Below are 18,457 nucleotides of genomic sequence, written 5' to 3' on the forward strand. Positions count from 1 at the left end.
AGAGGGGGCTGAGCTGTGGGACAAGGACACCAGCTCAGTCCTGGCTTTGGGACGTAGCTGCAAGCAGAGGTATTCCAGGGAAGCTTCATTATCTCCAAGTGCCTGCTCTGTCGGAGAAAATTGAGGTCTTGCCTGTCACTGAGCTGGGGCTGCTGGTGCTCTGGGGAGCTGCAGGATAACCATAAGCAATGGAAAACCAAAGAAACCAGTGATACCAGAGGAAAACAGGAAGGGTGAAGGGTGACGCCAAAGGATAGAGCTCCGAGGGCTGGACGTAACTCAATGTGATCTGAGCTGGCCAGGGAAAGGCCAGCTGCTTTCCAAAATCCCAGCTGTGCTCCATCCCAAAGGATGGATGGAAATCGCCTCTGCCAGTGCTTGCTCAGGGGCCCTGCAGACACCCGCCCTGGGCAGATGATGACAGGGCAGGTGACCTGCATTGGGACACACACGGCTCACGTGTTAGCCCTGGGGAAATCACACAGGCATTAAATCTAGACATGTGAGCTCACCAAGGAGCACAAACACTCTATGCACCAACTGGGGAGCACAGACCCTTCTTGTTTCCCCCTGCAGACCCGCTGGAGCCTGCAAGCTGTGAAGGTGGTGAGGGATTACCGGGGAGCGGCACCCTGGGGGAACAGGAGCCCTGGGGAGGGAGGGCTGGGGGGGTTCCAACAAACTGCTGGGAAATGACAGCTGGAGCCTGGAATTCAGTTTGCACCAGGTACAGCCAGATCAGTTTGCAAAACATTGTGTTTGGCTCATAACTATCCTGGCAGTGGACGTGAGTCCATCCTGCAGCACTGCAGCCCACTCTCGAGTGCTGTGGGACCCTGCCACAGTGGGACTGGCCTTGTGGCCATCCTGGGGCCACCGGCAAGGAAAGGTTTGGCACAACTGGAGAATCCATCTCTCCTGCATGCATTACTACTGTCCTACACAGGACCCACCTCCCAGGGAGCCTTGCCAGGGAAGCCCCTTTCCTGCCCCTACTCTGCAGACCCAATAAACCCGGAGACTTTCGAGAGGGTTTTTTCTCTCGTTTCTTTTAAATAAAAATATAGACTCCGCCTAAAACCAAAGATAATTACATAATGGATTCCTTCTGAGCCCCCCTTGGGATGGGGAGGGGGTGCCTTGCACCAGGACTCCCAAGAGAAGCTGGTTATCAGCTGCTGGCTGATCCCTCCAGGATGCTGGTTCAGGCTCCGCATTTTTCGGGAACAGCCTCTGGCTCAGCCTGCGCCGTGAGCCGGGAGCCAGAGCCCCGGACTGCGTCCGACACCACCGCACATCCCTCCCCTGCCCTGAGCGCAGCGGACGCCTCCATCCTCGGGCTGCATCTGCCCTGCGGCTGCGACACCGGAGCACACCGCGCCTGCCTGGGGGGCCAGGTGGAAAAACTAGCTGCTTTTCCTTAAAAGCCACTTCTCCTCCTAAAGGAAAGGCTGCAGTGCTTGGCCTGGCAGGCAGCTGCCCACAGCTGGGAACAAGCCCCCCTTTATGCCGGCTCTAAACCCCATCACCTCGGGAGCCCCGTGCTGCACTGAGCCCGTCTTGCTCAGCCTCTGGCTCAGCGCCAGAGCTGCCTGTGGCAACCAAAGCCCCAAACTAAGCATGATGCCGTCACCAACCCCGTCCTCCCTCACCCCAGCCTGTGTGCCCTTATGGATCCTTGGGTCTGCCAACCACGTATGGAGCAGCTCCAAGTCTTTCGTCCCAGCTTTGGGAAGTACTTTCCTAGGCTCACAGACAGAGGTGTGAGAGGGGTAGTTGCTGCACCTTGCATGCCAGGATGCCCAGACAGCCCCCAGAGCTCCCCGCTGGCCCTGTCCACATGGGCATAAAGCACTTTGTCCTGAAGTCACATCCCTTACAGACCCTCACCCCGGAGCGGTGCCGGGCTCCGCACCGAGGAGCATACGGTCTCCGGGGGGCTGCAGGACCTGCAGGACAGAGTTTGGGGAATACCCGGGGCGGGAAGCACCCCAGGAGATGGGCAGAGCTCCTGAAGTCGGTTGACGACTTAACAGGGCGACTCAGAGCAGACACTGCCCCTTTTCAAGGGTTGTTTATCTGCCTGCACAAGGGACTGAGTCAGGATGTGCGGGCTCTGGAGGGGCTGCAGCCGCCCCGGCACACACCCAGCAGAGCAAACAGCGGCTCTGTCTGTGCGGGACACACGGCAGGGACCGGCACTGCAGGCACCGGCACGCTTTGAAGCAGCTCCAGGAGCGGGGCGGGGACGAGGAAAGTCGCAGTCCTGCACTGAACACCTTGAGCAAATGAGGAGTTATTCTGGGCTTCAGCAGTGCAAACACCCTCTTAATGCAACCTTGTCTTAGTAAGGAGAGTAAAAATAACACCAGCAGTGTGGCTGGCCTGCCGTGGGCGGCATTTTCCAGTGCCTGGGCAGACAGATGCCTCTGCGATACAAGGTGGTGAGTGAAGTGGGCTCTAAAGCTGGAAACAAGGGAGGTTTCCTCTTGGTGGGGTGATGGCACCAGCCCAGAGCTCCCTGAATAGCCCCCGAGGGACAGCCCTGACTGGACAGAGTCAGAGGGACAGCCCTGGGAGACAGCCCCAGGGGACAGCCAGGCACTTGTCTCCTGCCACTTCTGCCCAAGGTGCCAGAGCAGGGACAGATACTGTGAGTGGTTCCCGCTCTGTGTTTGGCCAGGAAACCAGGCAGAAGATAATTCCAACAGCCTGCCCAGCACCGGACACCCTAGCTTGCCCAGTCCCACACACCCCTACACCCCTCACGGCAACAAACTGCTCGTCCTTCCAAGCCGAGAGAGAAGCAGCCATTTCTCATTCCTCCACTGCCGACCGTGCTCTTCCGGCAGTTTGTCACACATTAACTCAAGCAAACAGCACATCCCGTGTGCACTTCCACTGAAGAGGGCATCCAGAGTTCACAAGTGTGCAGGAGGAAGAGTGGGCTTGTGCAGGCAGAGCCGAAACCAGCCCCAGCAGCACGAGCCCAGAGAGACCAGCGCTTGTCAGTGCCAATGGCACAGGTTCCTGTGCTTCCCTGGAAGCAGCCTTGGGAGCAAGGCCAGCTCGGGGCAGGTGACACCAGCTGTGAACTCCCACGGCCACCAGCCCTCCCCAGGCATCACAGTGGCCTGGCAGTGGACAGTAATTCCTGTGGCTCAGAGAGAGGGGCAGCCCGTGGGATCCTCGCCCCCACTGACCCCTCCCTGCATCCATGGGAACAACTCGACCCATTGCTGCCCACAAGGACCAAGGGGTCTGGGAAGAGGAGGAGGGTGTCATTTACAGTGTCCCTTCTCAAATCTGAGCAAAGAGAGCAAGACCCCAGCATGAGAGTGGCACACTGACAGGGCAGCACTGTCAGGCTGTTCCTCTGCAGATCTTTCTGTAGTGAGGTGGCGCTGCTGGGGTGACGAGGGCCGGGCTGGCACCAGCTGGGCACTTGGCAAAGATCCTCCACTATGATCTGCACACCCCCAGCCCATACAAACACATGGAGGAGTAGTACCTTAATTGTTTCCATTAAAACCAGCTGTCCCAAGCTTTCTCTCAGCATGGATTTACTGCTTCTGCTCCAATGTCCCTCCCCACCTCCCTTAAAGAAGGTGATGGAGGATGGGACACCCCCAGTCACTGCTGCATTGTGGGGCAGTGGTTCTGTAAAACCAGCCATGTGCCCCTAGAGCAGAGCACACCAGAAGCCCCCTGCACATGGGATTTAATGGTCTCTGTCCTTGGCATGCTTAGACCTTACCAACCTTGTCAGAACCAAAAATCCCTTTGTAGAGCTGGAGGAGGAGTCCAACCCACTGCAGACCCTCCCAGTGCTGGTGACATACCTGAGCGGAGCATTGCCCACAGCTGGGGGCCCCTGAGCAGGATCACCCCAAGTGTGGGGAGGGCAGATCCAGCTGCTCCCCACACTGGGGCAATGGGACACACCAGGACAGGGGGGCTGCAGCAGGGCACAGTCCCTGTGGGGGCCCTGTGGGGTGACCCTAAGTACACCAGGTGATGGATCCCAACCATCTTACAGGACACTATCCACAAGGTCCCACAAAAGCCCTGGAGTGATGCACCAATCACCAGACCTGGGAGGGGTAGGAGCTCAGGGGTCTGGGGGGCCTGTCAGGCTGAGGAAGGTTCCCAGTTCCCAACTGCAGCATCCTGCATCCATCCAAAGGCCAGATGAGGTGAGGGGCAGTTAGGGCTTCACCAGGAACATCCCCCCGTCCTGGTCTTGGTCCTGGGCAGCTTAACTCACATGAAAGAAAACCAGTAACTGAACAAAGTTATTCCAGAACTTCTCAAGACTTTGTTCATAACAAGCCATGCTGTTGCTAAAGTGCTTGGTGCACTCCCAAACTCCAAGAGCCCATGGAGGTGTGGGGTCTCAGCCCTCTGTCCCCGATAGGTGGTCTCTAGTGTGTTGGGTGACCCTTAGGACACGCAGGGAGGGCCGGGACAGGCCAGGCAGCCCCAGGTGGTACCATTGGCAAGACCCTGAGGCAGGGACCCCCAGAGAGGAGAGGGATGGCCAGTACGTGGGGCAGGGACTTCCAGGAAATGTGGTGGTCACTGCTATGTGCATACTTCCACGTCCCAGAGAAATCAGTGCTGATTCCAACACATCTGCTGTCCAGCAGCAAAGTTTTCATACATTTTCCCTCCAAACTCCATCTCTCAGGGATGCAGCTACGGGAAGGGGATGCAATTCCCGACAGGCACATCCCACCAGGACTGGCCAGGATGGGGACGCAGCCAGAGGAAGAAGAGAACTTTATAAGGAGAAAACAGCCCCGAGTCCTGGCACTTCGTTGGAAGTTGGGCAGCCCCTCTCCGCCCCCTTGTTCTCCCCTCCTCTTGATCGGCAGCGGGGCCATCTCCTACCCGGGGACCGTGGGGTCCCGGGAGACTCTCGTGGGGCCAACCCAGCGCGCTCTGGACCTGCTGCTTTTCTTTTTTTTTTTTTTTTTTTTTTTGGTGGCTGTTTTCAATAGGTGGGACCTAAACCCGCCCGTTTCCTGGAAACCTTGTTTTCCCTTTCTTCCCTCCGCCGGTCCGGCGCGGGGGGGTGGGGGGTGCGCGGGGGGCGGGCGGGATAAATGGGACGGGCGATGGGGCCGGACGGCGGGTGGTGAGGGGCAGCTCCCTCGGCATCCGGACCGCGACAAGGACGGGCAATCGGCACCGACAGTGCTGCCAGCGGGACCGGGACAGGGACCGGGACAGAGACCGGGACAGAGACCGGGACAGAGACCGGCAGCGGCATCGCCAGCACCCGCACCGCCCAGCTGGCACCATGGCCGAAGGTAGGACCGCGAACCCCCGCAGGTGCCGGGCTCGGTCCCGCTCCCCGGGAAGTCCCGAGCGGCCGCACCCCCGCTCCCCTCCCTGCTCGCTTGGACCTAAAGCCGGTCCCTGACCCTCAGAATTTAAGGGCGATGGTAGGAATGGGAAAGACTAAAGCGGGACGGCGATAATAAGCCTAGCAGGGTCCGTGCGGGTCCTCTCCTCCAGCCCGGGTGTCGCCAGTACCCGTAGGATGAAGTTTGGTGCTATTTAAAGCTTTCCCGGTAGAGGAGGGCGGACAGCTGGGCCGAGAGCATGTGCCCATGTCCTGACAGGGTGAGGGGATTTCAAGAGGCTTAGGCACAAAAAGCTTTTGGGCTTGGGGAATCATGCACGCTTCGTTCTTCAGGGTAGAGACACCCCCACCTCCCACACAGCTGACCCCAAAGTCCCAGGAAATGGGTCTGTGTGATTCCCACGGGCACACAGCCCTCTGGGTGAGACAGCATCACTGCTCTGCTGTGCCACAGTGCCCCAGGCTGTCCTGGCTCCCAGAGCTGCTGTAGCAATACCAGCTCAGGTCCCTCGGGTCAGACACTCACACAGACACATAGCTGAGCCACTACAGAATCACAGAATTAATAGGTTGGAAAAGACCTTTGAGAGCATCAAGTCCAACCTATGACCTAACACCACCTTATCAACTAGACCCTGGCACTAAGTGCCACATCAAGTCTTTTTTTAAAATACCTCCAGGGACAGTGGCTCTACCATCTCCCTGGCCAGCACATTCTAAAGCACAATCACTCTTTCTGTGAAGAATTTTTTCCTAATGTCCAGCCTAAATTTCCCCTGGTACAGTTTAACACTGTGTCTTCTTGCCCTGAGCACACTGGGCAGCTCCTACTCCTGAGTGCCCAGGATGCTGCTACCACTTGCAGCACTTCAGCCTCCTTCCCACCCCTCTCTTGGCACCCATTGGTTTGGATAGAGGCACCTGGGATTTGAGACATCTACTTTTTACTAAATCTGCTGAGGATGAAAACCCCAGGATGACTGGGACAAGGAGAACCCCTGATCCTGTTCTCTGATCCTGTTCCAATTGTCAGCAAGTTTGGCTCCATGTCAACCATGAGATTCCACTTGTACAGTTAGTGTTCCATAGCACAGGGCTGTACTGCTCACAGAGGGGGAGGCAGGGAAGGAAAGGACTTGTCTGTGCTCTGTTCCCACTTCACAGTTCCCATGGACTGGCTGTGGAGACCTTGCCCTTAGTTATGGACCGTTCAAGCAGCTCTCACGTTGTGGTGGGGCAGTGACAAGCCCACTGCCCTCCACTGGGCCCATACTACTGCTCAGAGAGCCTGGAGCAGTGTTCTGGGAACAGTGAGCTCATGGGCTGCTGTTTTCATTTGTCACTGGTCCAAGGAGGGCTTGATGACTACCAGAGCTGGTACTAGGAAAGGCATGGCTGAGGAGAGCCGTGGCGTGGGGCAGCAAGCTGAGTATTGCCCATTGATCTACTCGGTCCCTCTCTGGCACTGAGCCTGCCGTGTGCTCTGCTGCACAGAATTCTTTTGGTTATTCTGGTGATTAATACATCACTGCAGAGCAGTCAGGGGTCCATGGCCTCAAGTGATGATGATCGATGTCTCATCACTCCAGCACAGTGCCCAGGGTGGCCGAAGTGGCTGCTGGTGCTCCAGCACACAGCCCTGCCTGGGCTGCAAGCAGAACAGAGCAGCCTGCTATGTCTGGGGCATCAGACATCCTCTGTCACCGAATTTACACTTGCTCTGACCAACTTGTCAGCAGCACAGTAAAGCTGCTGGAGGAGGCCTGGCTGAGGCACAGGAACATCCTGGACATTTCTGGGCTCACTCACAGTACGTGCTTGGGGTGGGGGCACACAGACAGCAGCCCCAGAGAAAGATCCCCTGAGGGCAGAGCTGAGCACTGGGCTTTGCTCTGGTGCTGGGTGCTGTGAGACACAGCCTGGCACAGCTCTGGCATCATGGAGGCAGCTCCACGGCACTTCATAGATCAGGAGGGCAAAAAATTACTGTGAGCTTGGCTGCCAAAGCTGTGCCCCTCTCACAGCACACGACGGGAGCCCAGCCCTCAGAGCACTCCTGGAAGGATGCTCAGAATGTGGCACGATCACTGTGCCCTCCTGGAGAGATGCTCTGCCCGGCATATCTGGGAGCACAGCGCAGTGTGGCTGGGGGAGGCTCAGACCCCTCACCAAGGTCCCACCCAGGGCTCGGGATGGGCCACAGCCACCCCTCCTTCCCGAGCATCGGGGCTGCATGGTCAGAGCTGTACCTGGCACTGCCTTTGCAGATCTGGTGCTGGAGACGTGGGACCTGCACTGTGACCGCAATGGGCAGGAGCACCGCACGGCGGACATGGGCTGCAAGCAGCTGGTGGTGCGGAGGGGACAGCCCTTCACCATCACCCTGCGCTTCTCGGGCCGCGGCTACCAGGAGGGCGTGGACAAACTCTCCTTCAACGTGCAGACGGGTGAGTGCCGCCACAGTTGTGTCGCTAGGGAGGGATGTGTAGGTGTCACCAGCCTCTGCCCCTGCTCCCTGGCTGTGCCACAGTGCCTGCCCCATGTCACACAGTCCCTGTTCCTCAGCTGGCAGAGGCTGGTGCTGTGCACAGCTTTTATGCTACAAGGAAAAAAGGTAGAAACTCATCTCCTTCATGAGAGCGGAAGAGAAGTGATAAAGAAATAAAACAAAAAGCCACCAGCATCATCACCACCTCCTCCTCCTCCCAGGGCCAAGCCATGGGATGATGGGCATTACAGAGCTGCCAGCTCACCAGCAAGTACCTTGGCTGTGGCCAGGATCCCTCCCATCCCTCTGAGAAACATCAATATTTCAGCCAGAATATCACAACATTTCTGCTGATGGGCTTTACACCCAGCCCTGTTGCCTCTCAGACAGCAGGGTTTGCTCAGGAAACACACTGGAGAAAAGAAATGTTCCCACGGAGCCCCCCAGTGCAGCCCCCCAGGTGGGGCCAGGGCTGGGCTCTGCTCTCACAGCCAGGGCTCGGTGCAGCCGCCGGGCAGGGGCTCGGCTCTGCCAGCTCGGAGCAAAGGGAGAGGAAACTATTTCTCAGGCAGGAGTTATTTTGGGACTGAAGCACCATGCTGAGTCAACCCGGACAGAATTCTAAGTCAAACTGCACCCAAGTTTCCTCGCAGACTAAAATTCTCCTTTTTCCATCCCAAAAGCTCTGGTGACAAAACAAAACCCAGCACTTCCCAGCCCACCCTAAACCAGCAGCCCTAGCAGCCCACGGGGGCTGCCCACGCACTCCCACCCCTGAGTTTCTCCAGCTGGGCAGTCCCAGGCTGGTTTTGCAGGGGAAGTAGCCACAGGCACAGCCTCCCACGCCAAGGTCCAGGCTGGCAGAGGCTCCTCTGGGCTGGAGTCCAGCCCCAGCATTGCAGAAAGAGGGCAAAGGTGCTTTGGTGCTCACAGAAGCACGTGGCAGTGCCACCCCACCGACAGCAGCCCCAGCACATTCCTCACCGGGGCTGGACCTGTCCAGGCAAGTCCCTCCATTCAGACCTGTCCCTCCGTCCTGGGACGGCAAAGCCATCGAGGTCACGAGGCCTCCCACAAGGAAGAGGGAAGGAAGAATAGAGTGAAAATACAGCTGCATTTTTGCAGTGGCTGTATTGGCAGAGCTCCGTTCAGGTTACGGAGTCCAGGGGGATGCTGTGGGATGTGGAGGGAGGAGGAGGAAGGCTCCCATGACTGCCCAGCCTACGGCAGTGCTGGGCTGGCTCTTGCCCAAAGGACACGGTGAACTCAGCCCAGCCTCCGCGAGAGGAGAAACTGTGTCACTTCCATGAGTTCACGAGTATTTTTGGTGACTGGCCTGTGGGCGAGGGCTGGCGGGGGACCAGCCAGAGCTGTGCTCTGGTGGGGAGAGGGGACAGCAGTGGCACCACTGCCTCGGCTGCTGGCCAGGCACTGCATGGCCAGGGAGCCGCTGGGCTGGGCTGGGCTGGGCTGGGCGTCACCGCTCCGGGGAGCGGGTCTGGAGCTGGCTCGGTGCAGGTGGCTTGGCCATTGCTGCAGCTTGGTGTGGCCAGCAAGGATCACACTGTCCCAGGCTTGGCTCTTGGGCCACTGAGGTCATCCCTAATGCTGGGATGTGTGCAGCAATGCCTGAGGCTGCACACGTGTACTGGGGCACCCAGTGATGGGGGTCTGGGGTTCATGGCTGGGCTCTGCCAGCCCCCATGCCTTGGGTGCAGGGACTCCACAGCACTACTCAGAGGAGAGGCAGGAGCGAGGAGAATCTGAGATACAGGAGCATCTGAGAACAGAGACCTGACCCTGGGGTGAGCACCAGGGCAAGCACCCCTGTGCTCTGCTGGCCCCCACAGGGCAAGTCTGTCCCTTCCCAAACAGTGAGAGACATGCCTGAGCTCCCCTCAGCTGGGCCACCCTGTGCCCTCAGTACCTGACAGACTACATGGTGAATGCTCCCAGACTGTGACAGCCAAGATCCAGGCAGCTGCCACAGGGCAGGGGGGCTTGGAGCAGCTCCCCTTGGTGCAGCCTCCATGGCATGGGGCTCCCAGGGGCCCTGGAGCACTGACCTACTCCTTCTTGACAGGGCCCTGCCCCAGTGAGACATCAGGAACTGGCTTCCACTTTGTCATGACTGACTGCCCAGAGGAATCGTGCTGGAGTGCTGTGATCCAGCAGCAGGACGGGGAGTCCCTTTCTGTCTCGCTCTGCTCCCCGCCCGACGCTCGCATCGGCCGCTACAGCATGACCCTGGAGAGCTGCACTGACTACCAGGGCTCCAGCTACCCAATCGGGGACTTTGTCCTGCTCTTCAACCCCTGGCACCCAGGTGAGGCTTTCACCTCTCAAGTCCAAGGATTCCAAGGCTCAGGCAAACACCAGATGCTCCCCAAGCACCTCCCCCACAGGTCTCATTCCAGGTGTCCCAAACCCTGGTCTGAACACAGGTTTAAGCAGAAAGCCTCACTTTGCTTCCATCTCCACACAATCCCTGCAGTAGATTGGGGCCAATAGCACCGTCCCCACCCTACAACACACACAGCCCCTTTGCCACCAGCCCAAACACTCAATGGCCTGTCCAAGCTGCCCCCACCACACAGTGCCCATGGGAGCTCACCACTGTGCTGCTGGTGTGAAGTCCTGAGCAGTCCCTGGCACCAGCTCCTAGCCAGGTAGGGGATAGGGGAAAAGCCTCTAAATATCCCTAATTGCCCCCAGTTGTCCCTAATTGCTCCCACCAGGTCCATTTTCACCTATCCTCACCAAGGCACCTAGCTGTGGACTCAGTGACTTTGATATCATTGTTCTGGTGAAATTTAGGCAGCCAGACCCAGAGGGGAGGTTCAATTCAGTGCTGTAAAGTTCAACAGCACTGGGATTTTCCTCTCTCCATGTTCTTCCTCTGCTTCTGGACCAGCTGGTTTCCTGGATCTCAAAGTCCCATGCTGGATCTGCAGAGATAAGGGGCCATAAGGAAGCTCTACTCAACCAGGGCTGTGCTGAGCACGGGGGGTGGACGTGTGGGGTTTCCTTCTGCAAATATTTCCAGTAAATGCTGATTTCCACAGGAGTAGCTGCTGTGAGTGAAATGGCTTTGGCGGTGCTGAGCCAGCACACCCACTCCCACTGCTCACTGCACCCCCAGGGAGGTCTCCCCTCCTCCCTGATCCATCTCCATTAAATAAAAGGGAGGAAAGATGGAGACATGAGAAAGAATGAAAAGCAAACCACAAACCCGCTGAAAATTTCCCATCGGTTTAAATCAACCTGGGGTGAAATTCCATGGCAGCTGTTTGAGGCATGAGCAGTTGCAGCCCCTCCTGCCTCATTTCCCACTGGATCCATCCACAGGGAGGGGGTCAGGAAGCTGGTTGTGCAGGGCAGAGCCCTGTCCTCATCACTTGCTGTCCCCACAGAGGACACAGTTTTCCTGCGTGACGAGAATGAGCGACGTGAGTACGTCCTGTCCCAGCACGGGCTTATCTACCAGGGCACCTGTGATTACATCTTCTCCATCCCCTGGAACTTTGGCCAGGTGAGTGGGCAAGGCCCCCTGGGACCCTTGGGACCCCTGGCTAACCCAGCTCTGGTGCTACAGGACACAGGGACTGGTGCCACATGTGTGCCTCTCACAAACATGCACCCCGAATGCTGTCAGCACCTTGGAGTCAGGCACGGGTCAAAGAAACCGGAATATCATTTCCAAGAGGGAATGTGCTGACTTCAAAGCATGGCAAGGCAAGGGCAGTGTTTCCTCATGGCTCCTGGGGGCCCCGTGGCCATGTGTCCTTAATCTGGGTTGCCCTGCTGTGCCAGGAGCCGGTGCCTGATAACGCATTCCTGGGCACTGTGCCAGGGGTGCTGATAAGGCAATGCTCACACCCCGAGCTGCACCCCTGGGACACAGGGGTTGCTCAGCCACCCTCCCTGAGCAAAGGGCTGGGGGCCCGCAGCAGTGGGGGTGCCCATGGCCTCCACAGGATCTGCACCTCAATTCAAGGAAGGGCTGTGGCTCAACCCTTCCTGAGAAATAGGTTTTCCTGGAGGTCAGCTCCATGCCCTGACCCCTGTGCGGTTGCAGGAAATCAGATCCAGCCCCAGTATGTAGCAGGAGCTCGCCCACAGGCTTCACAGGCTGAGTGGGGACAGTGGCGACGTCACTTAACGGATGCTGGCAGGGGAGGGGACCCTGAGGAGGTGTGACCCCCTGTACCCAGCGGCTCTGCTGGCAGGGGCATCACAGTGAGCCACAGAGGGAGGACAGAGGTGACATGGCAGAGCCTCTGTGGGGACCTCACACCACCTTTTCTCCCTGCTCTCTACCAGTTCGAGGATGACATCTTAGCCATCTGTCTCGACATGCTGGACATAAACCCCAAACACCTGAGGGACCAGGACCGGGACTGCTCCCGCCGCAATGACCCCGTGTACATTGGCAGGGTGGTGAGCGCCATGGTGAGTCCGGGCTGCAGCCAGCAGGGTGTCCCCAGCACCCCACCTTCCCTGGGCTGCTAACACCCCCCAGCCACAGCTGTGCCATGCAGCATTTGCCATCCCCCCCTACTTACACCATTTTCCTTCTCTGGGGTGTTTCCCCTCTCTTTTACATCCTTCCCTTTTTACTGCTACTACATGCATAAGAACATTTTTAGAGGAAACAAACAGCAGGGATGGGCACAGACCATTCCAGGAGCAGCTTTGGGATAATCACTCCCAAATTCCCAGGCAGGAGGATGTGTTTCTAAAATTCATCCCTAATTAGCACCATGTCCACCCACATCCCAGTGAGCTCTTGCATGGATACAGAATATTAATGCAGGTGACAGTGCATGTGAATGGGGGAAAGGCTCTTTCCCTCCTTCCCCAGCCTGTTCCTGCTCCTCCATCCTTCCCTTTTTCTCCTGCCACAGGTAAACTGTAATGATGAGGACCGAGGGGTGCTGTTTGGGCGGTGGGACAACTGCTACGATGATGGGATGAGCCCCATGGCCTGGATTGGGAGTGTGGATATTCTCAGGAGGTGGAAGAAGTTTGAGTGCCATCCAGTCAAGTACGGCCAGTGCTGGGTCTTTGCTGCCGTGGCGTGCACTGGTGAGAGCAGATGCCTCTGGTCTCTCCTCCACAGGACAGGGTCACCCCTCTCCCCTTGTCTGCCCCTGCCCTCCATCCATTCCTGGTGCTGGGTCCAGAGGGAAGAGCTGCAATCAGCCTGCAATGATTCCTTTGCAATTAGCTCTCTATTACTCTAGTTTGTCAGGAAATAGAGGAGAAAAAATTATAGAAAAGGGCTCTGTTTTTTCAATCTGCACTGCTCTCCAGCCAGGCAGCAAGGGAGGGACTGAGGCAGGCCAGGGTGAGGGAAGTGGCTTTAAGGCCAAGTTTGCAATAAAGTCACGAATCCACTAAGATCAAAATAATGTCATGGCCACCAGGGCAATCAGTCTGGGAAAAAAAGAAGAGGACAATTCCAGACTTGCTGCTGCTGGGAAACACTCACATATGTTCACACAGCTTTGCCCCAAGAAAAACGCTGCCTGTGAGAGCATTGATGTGTCACAGACAGACAAGACCCTTTTTAGAGGAGAGAAATAGCAGAAAACTAAAGTGAATTTTCAGCGACTCATGGAGGTTTATAGCCTTCCTTTGAAGCATTGTAACTGCCTCCGTGCTCCCTGGGGAGCTCCCTGTGCAGTGAAAGACAGCTGGGAGATGAAATCCGGGGTTCAGCACGGCTGCCCACACTCTACCTCCAAAGCTCTCACAGATGCTTTTTGTGCCTTTTTTCTGCTGCAATATCAAACCTGTCAGGCTGTCAGAGCCAGGTGCCACCCAACCAGCTTGTCTGTACGCTGTGGATGCGGGAACTGCCTTCTCCTGGGGATCAGTCCCCAGACACCCCTTTCACAGGCAAAGGGAAGGGCAGGAGTTGTTCAGACCTGGGGCTCTGTGGGATGGGAGTGGTGCAGACCTGGGCCCTTGTCTCACCCTGCCCTGCTCCCTGCAGTCATGAGGTGCCTGGGAATCCCCAGCCGGGTGGTGACCAACTACAACTCAGCCCATGACACAAATGCCAACCTGACCATTGACCGCTACATCAACGAGAAGGGGGAGCAGGAGAGGCGGTCCCGGGACATGATCTGGTGAGCAGCACAGCAGGACCTCAGCCTGCCCAGCCCTGAGCTGCTTCTGCCCCTTGCCCAGAGCCTGGCAGGTGCTGGAGGAGGCTGAAACTTCTTCATGCTGGTTTCCCTTGCAGGAACTTCCACTGCTGGGTGGAGTCGTGGATGGCCCGTCCAGACCTGGCAGCTGGCTATGATGGGTGGCAGGTGCTGGACCCGACGCCGCAGGAGAAGAGTGAAGGTACAACGTGCTCCACATGGAAGCTCCATCACCTCACACCCTGACACGGCTCGGTCGCCCCACCACAGCCACCCCTTGTGGCTGAAGCCTGGAGTGGTGACAGTGCCTCTGCTCCATGCAGGAGTTTACTGCTGCGGGCCAGCCCCGGTCAAAGCCATCAAAGAAGGTGACATGCTGCTCAAGTACGACATCCCCTTCATCTTCGCCGAGGTGAACGCCGACGTGGTGTACTGGGTGGTGCAGGGAGACGGGATGCAGAAGCAGAGCATCCGATCCTCAGATGTGGGGAAGCACATCAGCACCAAGAGCGTAGGCAGGGACAGCCGGGAGGACATCACCCACAACTACAAATACCCAGAGGGTATGGGGGATTTCAGGGGCAGACATGTCCAGGGAGGGATTTTGCTGCTGGGGAACGACTGCAGCAGGAGGGCTCCAGGGCTCAGGGCAGCCCAGACCAGGCCCTCCCCGCACTCCAGGGAATCACAGGAATTTTATGCACCGCAGGATCTGAGGAGGAGCGGGCAGTGTTTGAGAAGGCAGAGCATCAGAAGAAGTCCATCGGGGAGGAGGATGAGGGGCTGCACCTCAGGATCAAGGTGTCAGAGGGTGCAAACAAGGGCAGTGACTTCGATGTCTTTGCCGTCGTCAACAACAACACAGACGAGGAGCGTGTCTGCAGGGTGACACTCTGTGCCCGTGCCGTCAGCCACAACGGCACCCTCGGGCCTCAGTGCGGCCTCACAGACCCAGCTGACATCGCCATTGAGCCCAGGGCAGGTAAGAGACCCACTGGTGGTGCAGGTGGTGCTTCTCCAGGGCTGGCATCAGGTCAGCCTGTGCTCAGCTGCTCAGTAGGCAATGCCACTTTGGGGCATCCTCCTTAGTTAACTACCACTGTAGATTTTTAATCTTGGTGAGGGGATGAGGAAATTGCTCAGGGAGAGGCTGGAAATGCATTTGGAGCTGCACAAGCCACTGCTGCTGTAGCTGTTATGCCAAGGGAGTGAGCTGGGCACACCCAGGCTGCCATCCCTAGGCACCCCAGGCACTCTGTGGCTCTTGTCTGCATCTCTTCTTGCTCTCCCTCAGTCTTTGAGCTAGGCTGGGCTCTCTGGTGGGATCTTCCTACACCAGGGAGAGCAGAACTGGCCCAGCTCAGCCCTGAGGCTGGAGGAAGTGAAAGACACTGGGTTTCCTGGCCAGCAGTGCTGAAACTCTCGGTGTCTCCTTGGGTGGGCGTTCGGCTGCAGAGCTGTCCTGGCACGGCCCCTGAACCTCCCTCACCCTTGTCACACGTGAACATCACCATCTGGTCGTTAAGCACGAGTTTGGGTTTATGAGAGTTTGCAGAGACTCTTCAGGGCTTGGAGAGGCCACACATCTGCTACCCTGGAACAGCCAAATGTTTACCCTACACCGAGCCCTGCTCCTCAGCAGCTCCTCTTGCAAACGCAGCACTCGGCGCTCTTCCAGGTGTTGAGCTGCTTTACAGGAATGAGGAATGTGCTGGCTCTTGCCACCATGGAGAGGAGAGGGATGTGCCTCTCTCATGCTGGCAGAAGCACCAGCTGGTACATGGAGCCTTTTGCAGGGTTGGATGGGGGAGTAGGACACGTGCTCACCCTGCTATTGGAACCCTGTAGCCTTTGGGGTACTTAACATTCCTGTGCAAAATTAATCCCACACCTTTTTTTCTGAAACATTAATTATGAGCTACTGAAACTTCTACCCTCAGCTCCTGCCTCAGAATACAGACCCCAGGACTTCCCAGACTATATTCGTTAGGACACCCCAGAACTTTGTGCCAGTGTGGGAAGCCAGGCTTGTTCCTCTCCCCACAGTCTCAGCTGATGCGACAGCACTTCAAATCTTGCCTCATGAATGTCAGGCTCCATTTCTCACGGTCACATCCACTCTGAGCTCCTTGTTCCAGGCAGTTCTGCTGCTGGTTGCTTTCAGCCTCCTTCCCTATCCTTCCCTCTGGACAGCCCCATTCCAGAAGGACTTTCAGATAAACAATGCTGAGGGCTGAGTGAGGGCAGCTGCCAGGGACCTGGCTGCCTCCCAGTGCCCACATTGGCTGCCAAGGGCTGGCATGCTGGACCCCTGGTGTAGGCATGACCCTGGAGTCTTGCCCTAGGACATGGTTCCTTCCAGTCCTCACACCCTGAACGTCCCTTCTGGCACTCAGTATTGGAACCCCAGCCCTGCAGGAACCCCAGTTCCCCCATCCTTGCAAGGCACCTAGAGAAGCTCCTGGAGAGCCCAAACCATGCCAGCAGCAGCTGGGTGTCAGCACAGCACTATGGCTTCTGGGCTGGAGGTGCCATGGGTGCTGACCCCTCTCTGCTTCCCCTTCCAGACAATAGGGTGCCCATGCGCATCCTGTACGAAGAGTACAGGGACAAACTGACCCAGGACAACCTCATCAAGGTGGTGGCTCTCCTGAACGATCACCAGACTGGCGACATCATCGTATCTGTCAGGGACATTTATGTTGAGAATCCACCAATCAAGATCAGGGTAAGGGTCCAATATCCCATCCCAGGCAGGTTTGAGGGGAATGAATTGCTGTGATTATCTGGGGGTTACCCCTGGGGCTTGGGCAGCAGGTCCTGCTTCACTGAGCAGGGCTGCATCCCTAAAGTCCTGCCTCAGCCCCAGGGCAGGGAGAGCACCATGGCCCCGGGATCGGTGGTGCTTGGGGTCCAACCTCTCTTACTTGCAGATTTTAGGAGAGCCAATGCAGAATAGGAAGCTGGTGGCAGAGATCAGCCTGGTGAACCCCCTGGCAGTGCCCCTGAATGGCTGCGTGTTCGTGGTGGAGGGCACTGGCCTCACCGATGGGCAGCTGGTCAAGGAGCTGTAAGAGCTTTTCCCCCTTCACCTGGCTGGGATGTTGGGAGAGGTGTGGGGGTGGATTTGTGTCTGGAGCCCCCACGGAGGGCAGTCATGTGGCACAGCAGGAGCCAGGGCTGTGCTGGTCCCTGTGCACTCAGGGTATCCCTGCCCTACACCTCGCTGGGGAAGGGGTTCGACCACCCTTACAGAGGTCTTTGCTTGCCAAAGTCCCAGCACTGTCCTGTGGCACCATGGGCCCTGGGAGGGTGACAAGGGGCTCTGAGGGTGACAGGCCACACTGACTCCCTGCCCTCCCACAGTGAGGAGCCAGTGGAGCCACAGGCAGAGGCCAAATTCCGGATGGATCTGATGCCACGGCTGTCAGGGCTACAGAAGCTGATGGTGGACTTTGAGAGTGACCAGCTGACGGGGGTCAAGGGCTACCGCAATGTCATCATCGCCCCCCAGCCCGTGTGAGCAGCTCCCCCAGCAGCAGAAGCCCTGCCCTGCTGGTCCCCAGCCGCTTTAGCCCAGGATGGTCCCAGCAGGGTGACTGCCAGAGCCCAGCCTGACCCCGACACGGTGGCAGTGATGCCACGCTCCTCCCCGAGAGCACAGACATGATAAAGGGGCTAGTGAGGTCCGGGGGCTGCTGTGGCAGTCGCTCACTTCACTGCTGCTCTCTCGCCCTGTGGGTGGAAACATCCCTGTCCTGGCTGTCCCCCAGCACTGGGCACACCAGGACCACCGTGCCAGCCCCCTCCTCTGTGCAGTGCTGGCAGCCCCAGCCCACAGAGCCCATTTCCAGAGGCAGCAGCAGAATGACCCCTCCAGCCCCTGCTGTCACCATCCTCTGACTGCAGCTCCATAGAGAGAGATTTTATACTGTGAGCACTAAGCTGTCTATGCACCATATATCTATAAATCTATAAATACATACTGCAAACAACCTGCTTGGGTACAGCCAGGAATTGGCTTTAAAAACCATCCTGGTACTGCAGATACTGCAGGGAGGGATGGGATTACCTTGATATGAAGCAACTATGCAAACACTGAATAAAAACTCTATTTTTCACTTTAAAAGCAATATCTGGCTCTTCTTGCCTTTCCACTACCCACAACAGGACCCAGCAACTCCCTGCCCAGCATCCATTTGGGTGGAGGCTGAGTTCTCCCAACCCAGCACTCAGCTGGGGGGGTCATTCCCATGGCTGGCACTGCAGCCACATTGGCTTCATATTGGCCACCCCCTCTGCCCCAAATCAGCCTGGTCTGGTGTTCTCAGGGTGCTCTACACTCAGCCCCCATTCCCTATCAGGAATGGTTCCATACTGTGCTCAGAGAACTGGATAGAGAACACTACAAGTAAACAAACCAAGAGGTCTTGCACACCCAGG

General features: G+C 57.5%; 1 protein-coding gene across 1 annotated transcript; it reads left to right on the plus strand.

Annotated features, from left to right (window-relative positions):
- Positions 1–5,109: 5,109 nt before the first annotated feature.
- Positions 5,110–18,143, plus strand: TGM2 (transglutaminase 2). The gene is made up of 13 exons (XM_014890112.2): positions 5,110–5,315; positions 7,639–7,818; positions 9,943–10,185; positions 11,273–11,391; positions 12,183–12,311; positions 12,767–12,947; positions 13,861–13,996; positions 14,113–14,216; positions 14,338–14,577; positions 14,724–14,996; positions 16,582–16,742; positions 16,948–17,084; positions 17,381–18,143. Exons 1-13 carry the CDS (start codon positions 5,306–5,308, stop codon positions 17,535–17,537), a joined length of 2,070 nt encoding a protein of 689 aa, XP_014745598.2. The 5' UTR covers positions 5,110–5,305; the 3' UTR covers positions 17,538–18,143.
- The last annotated feature ends 314 nt before the right edge of the window (positions 18,144–18,457 follow it).

This window comes from Sturnus vulgaris, chromosome 17 (genome assembly GCF_052056855.1).
Source record: "Sturnus vulgaris isolate bStuVul1 chromosome 17, bStuVul1.hap1, whole genome shotgun sequence".
Taxonomy (NCBI): Eukaryota; Metazoa; Chordata; class Aves; order Passeriformes; family Sturnidae; genus Sturnus; species Sturnus vulgaris.

Excerpts from the sequence above, each read along its gene's own strand:
- TGM2 (XM_014890112.2), top strand. Across the intron at positions 12,312-12,766 it reads GCAGGGTGGTGAGCGCCATG|GTAAACTGTAATGATGAGGA; the intron begins GTGAGTCCGGGC and ends CTCCTGCCACAG. Across the intron at positions 13,997-14,112 it reads CGGTCCCGGGACATGATCTG|GAACTTCCACTGCTGGGTGG; the intron begins GTGAGCAGCACA and ends TTTCCCTTGCAG.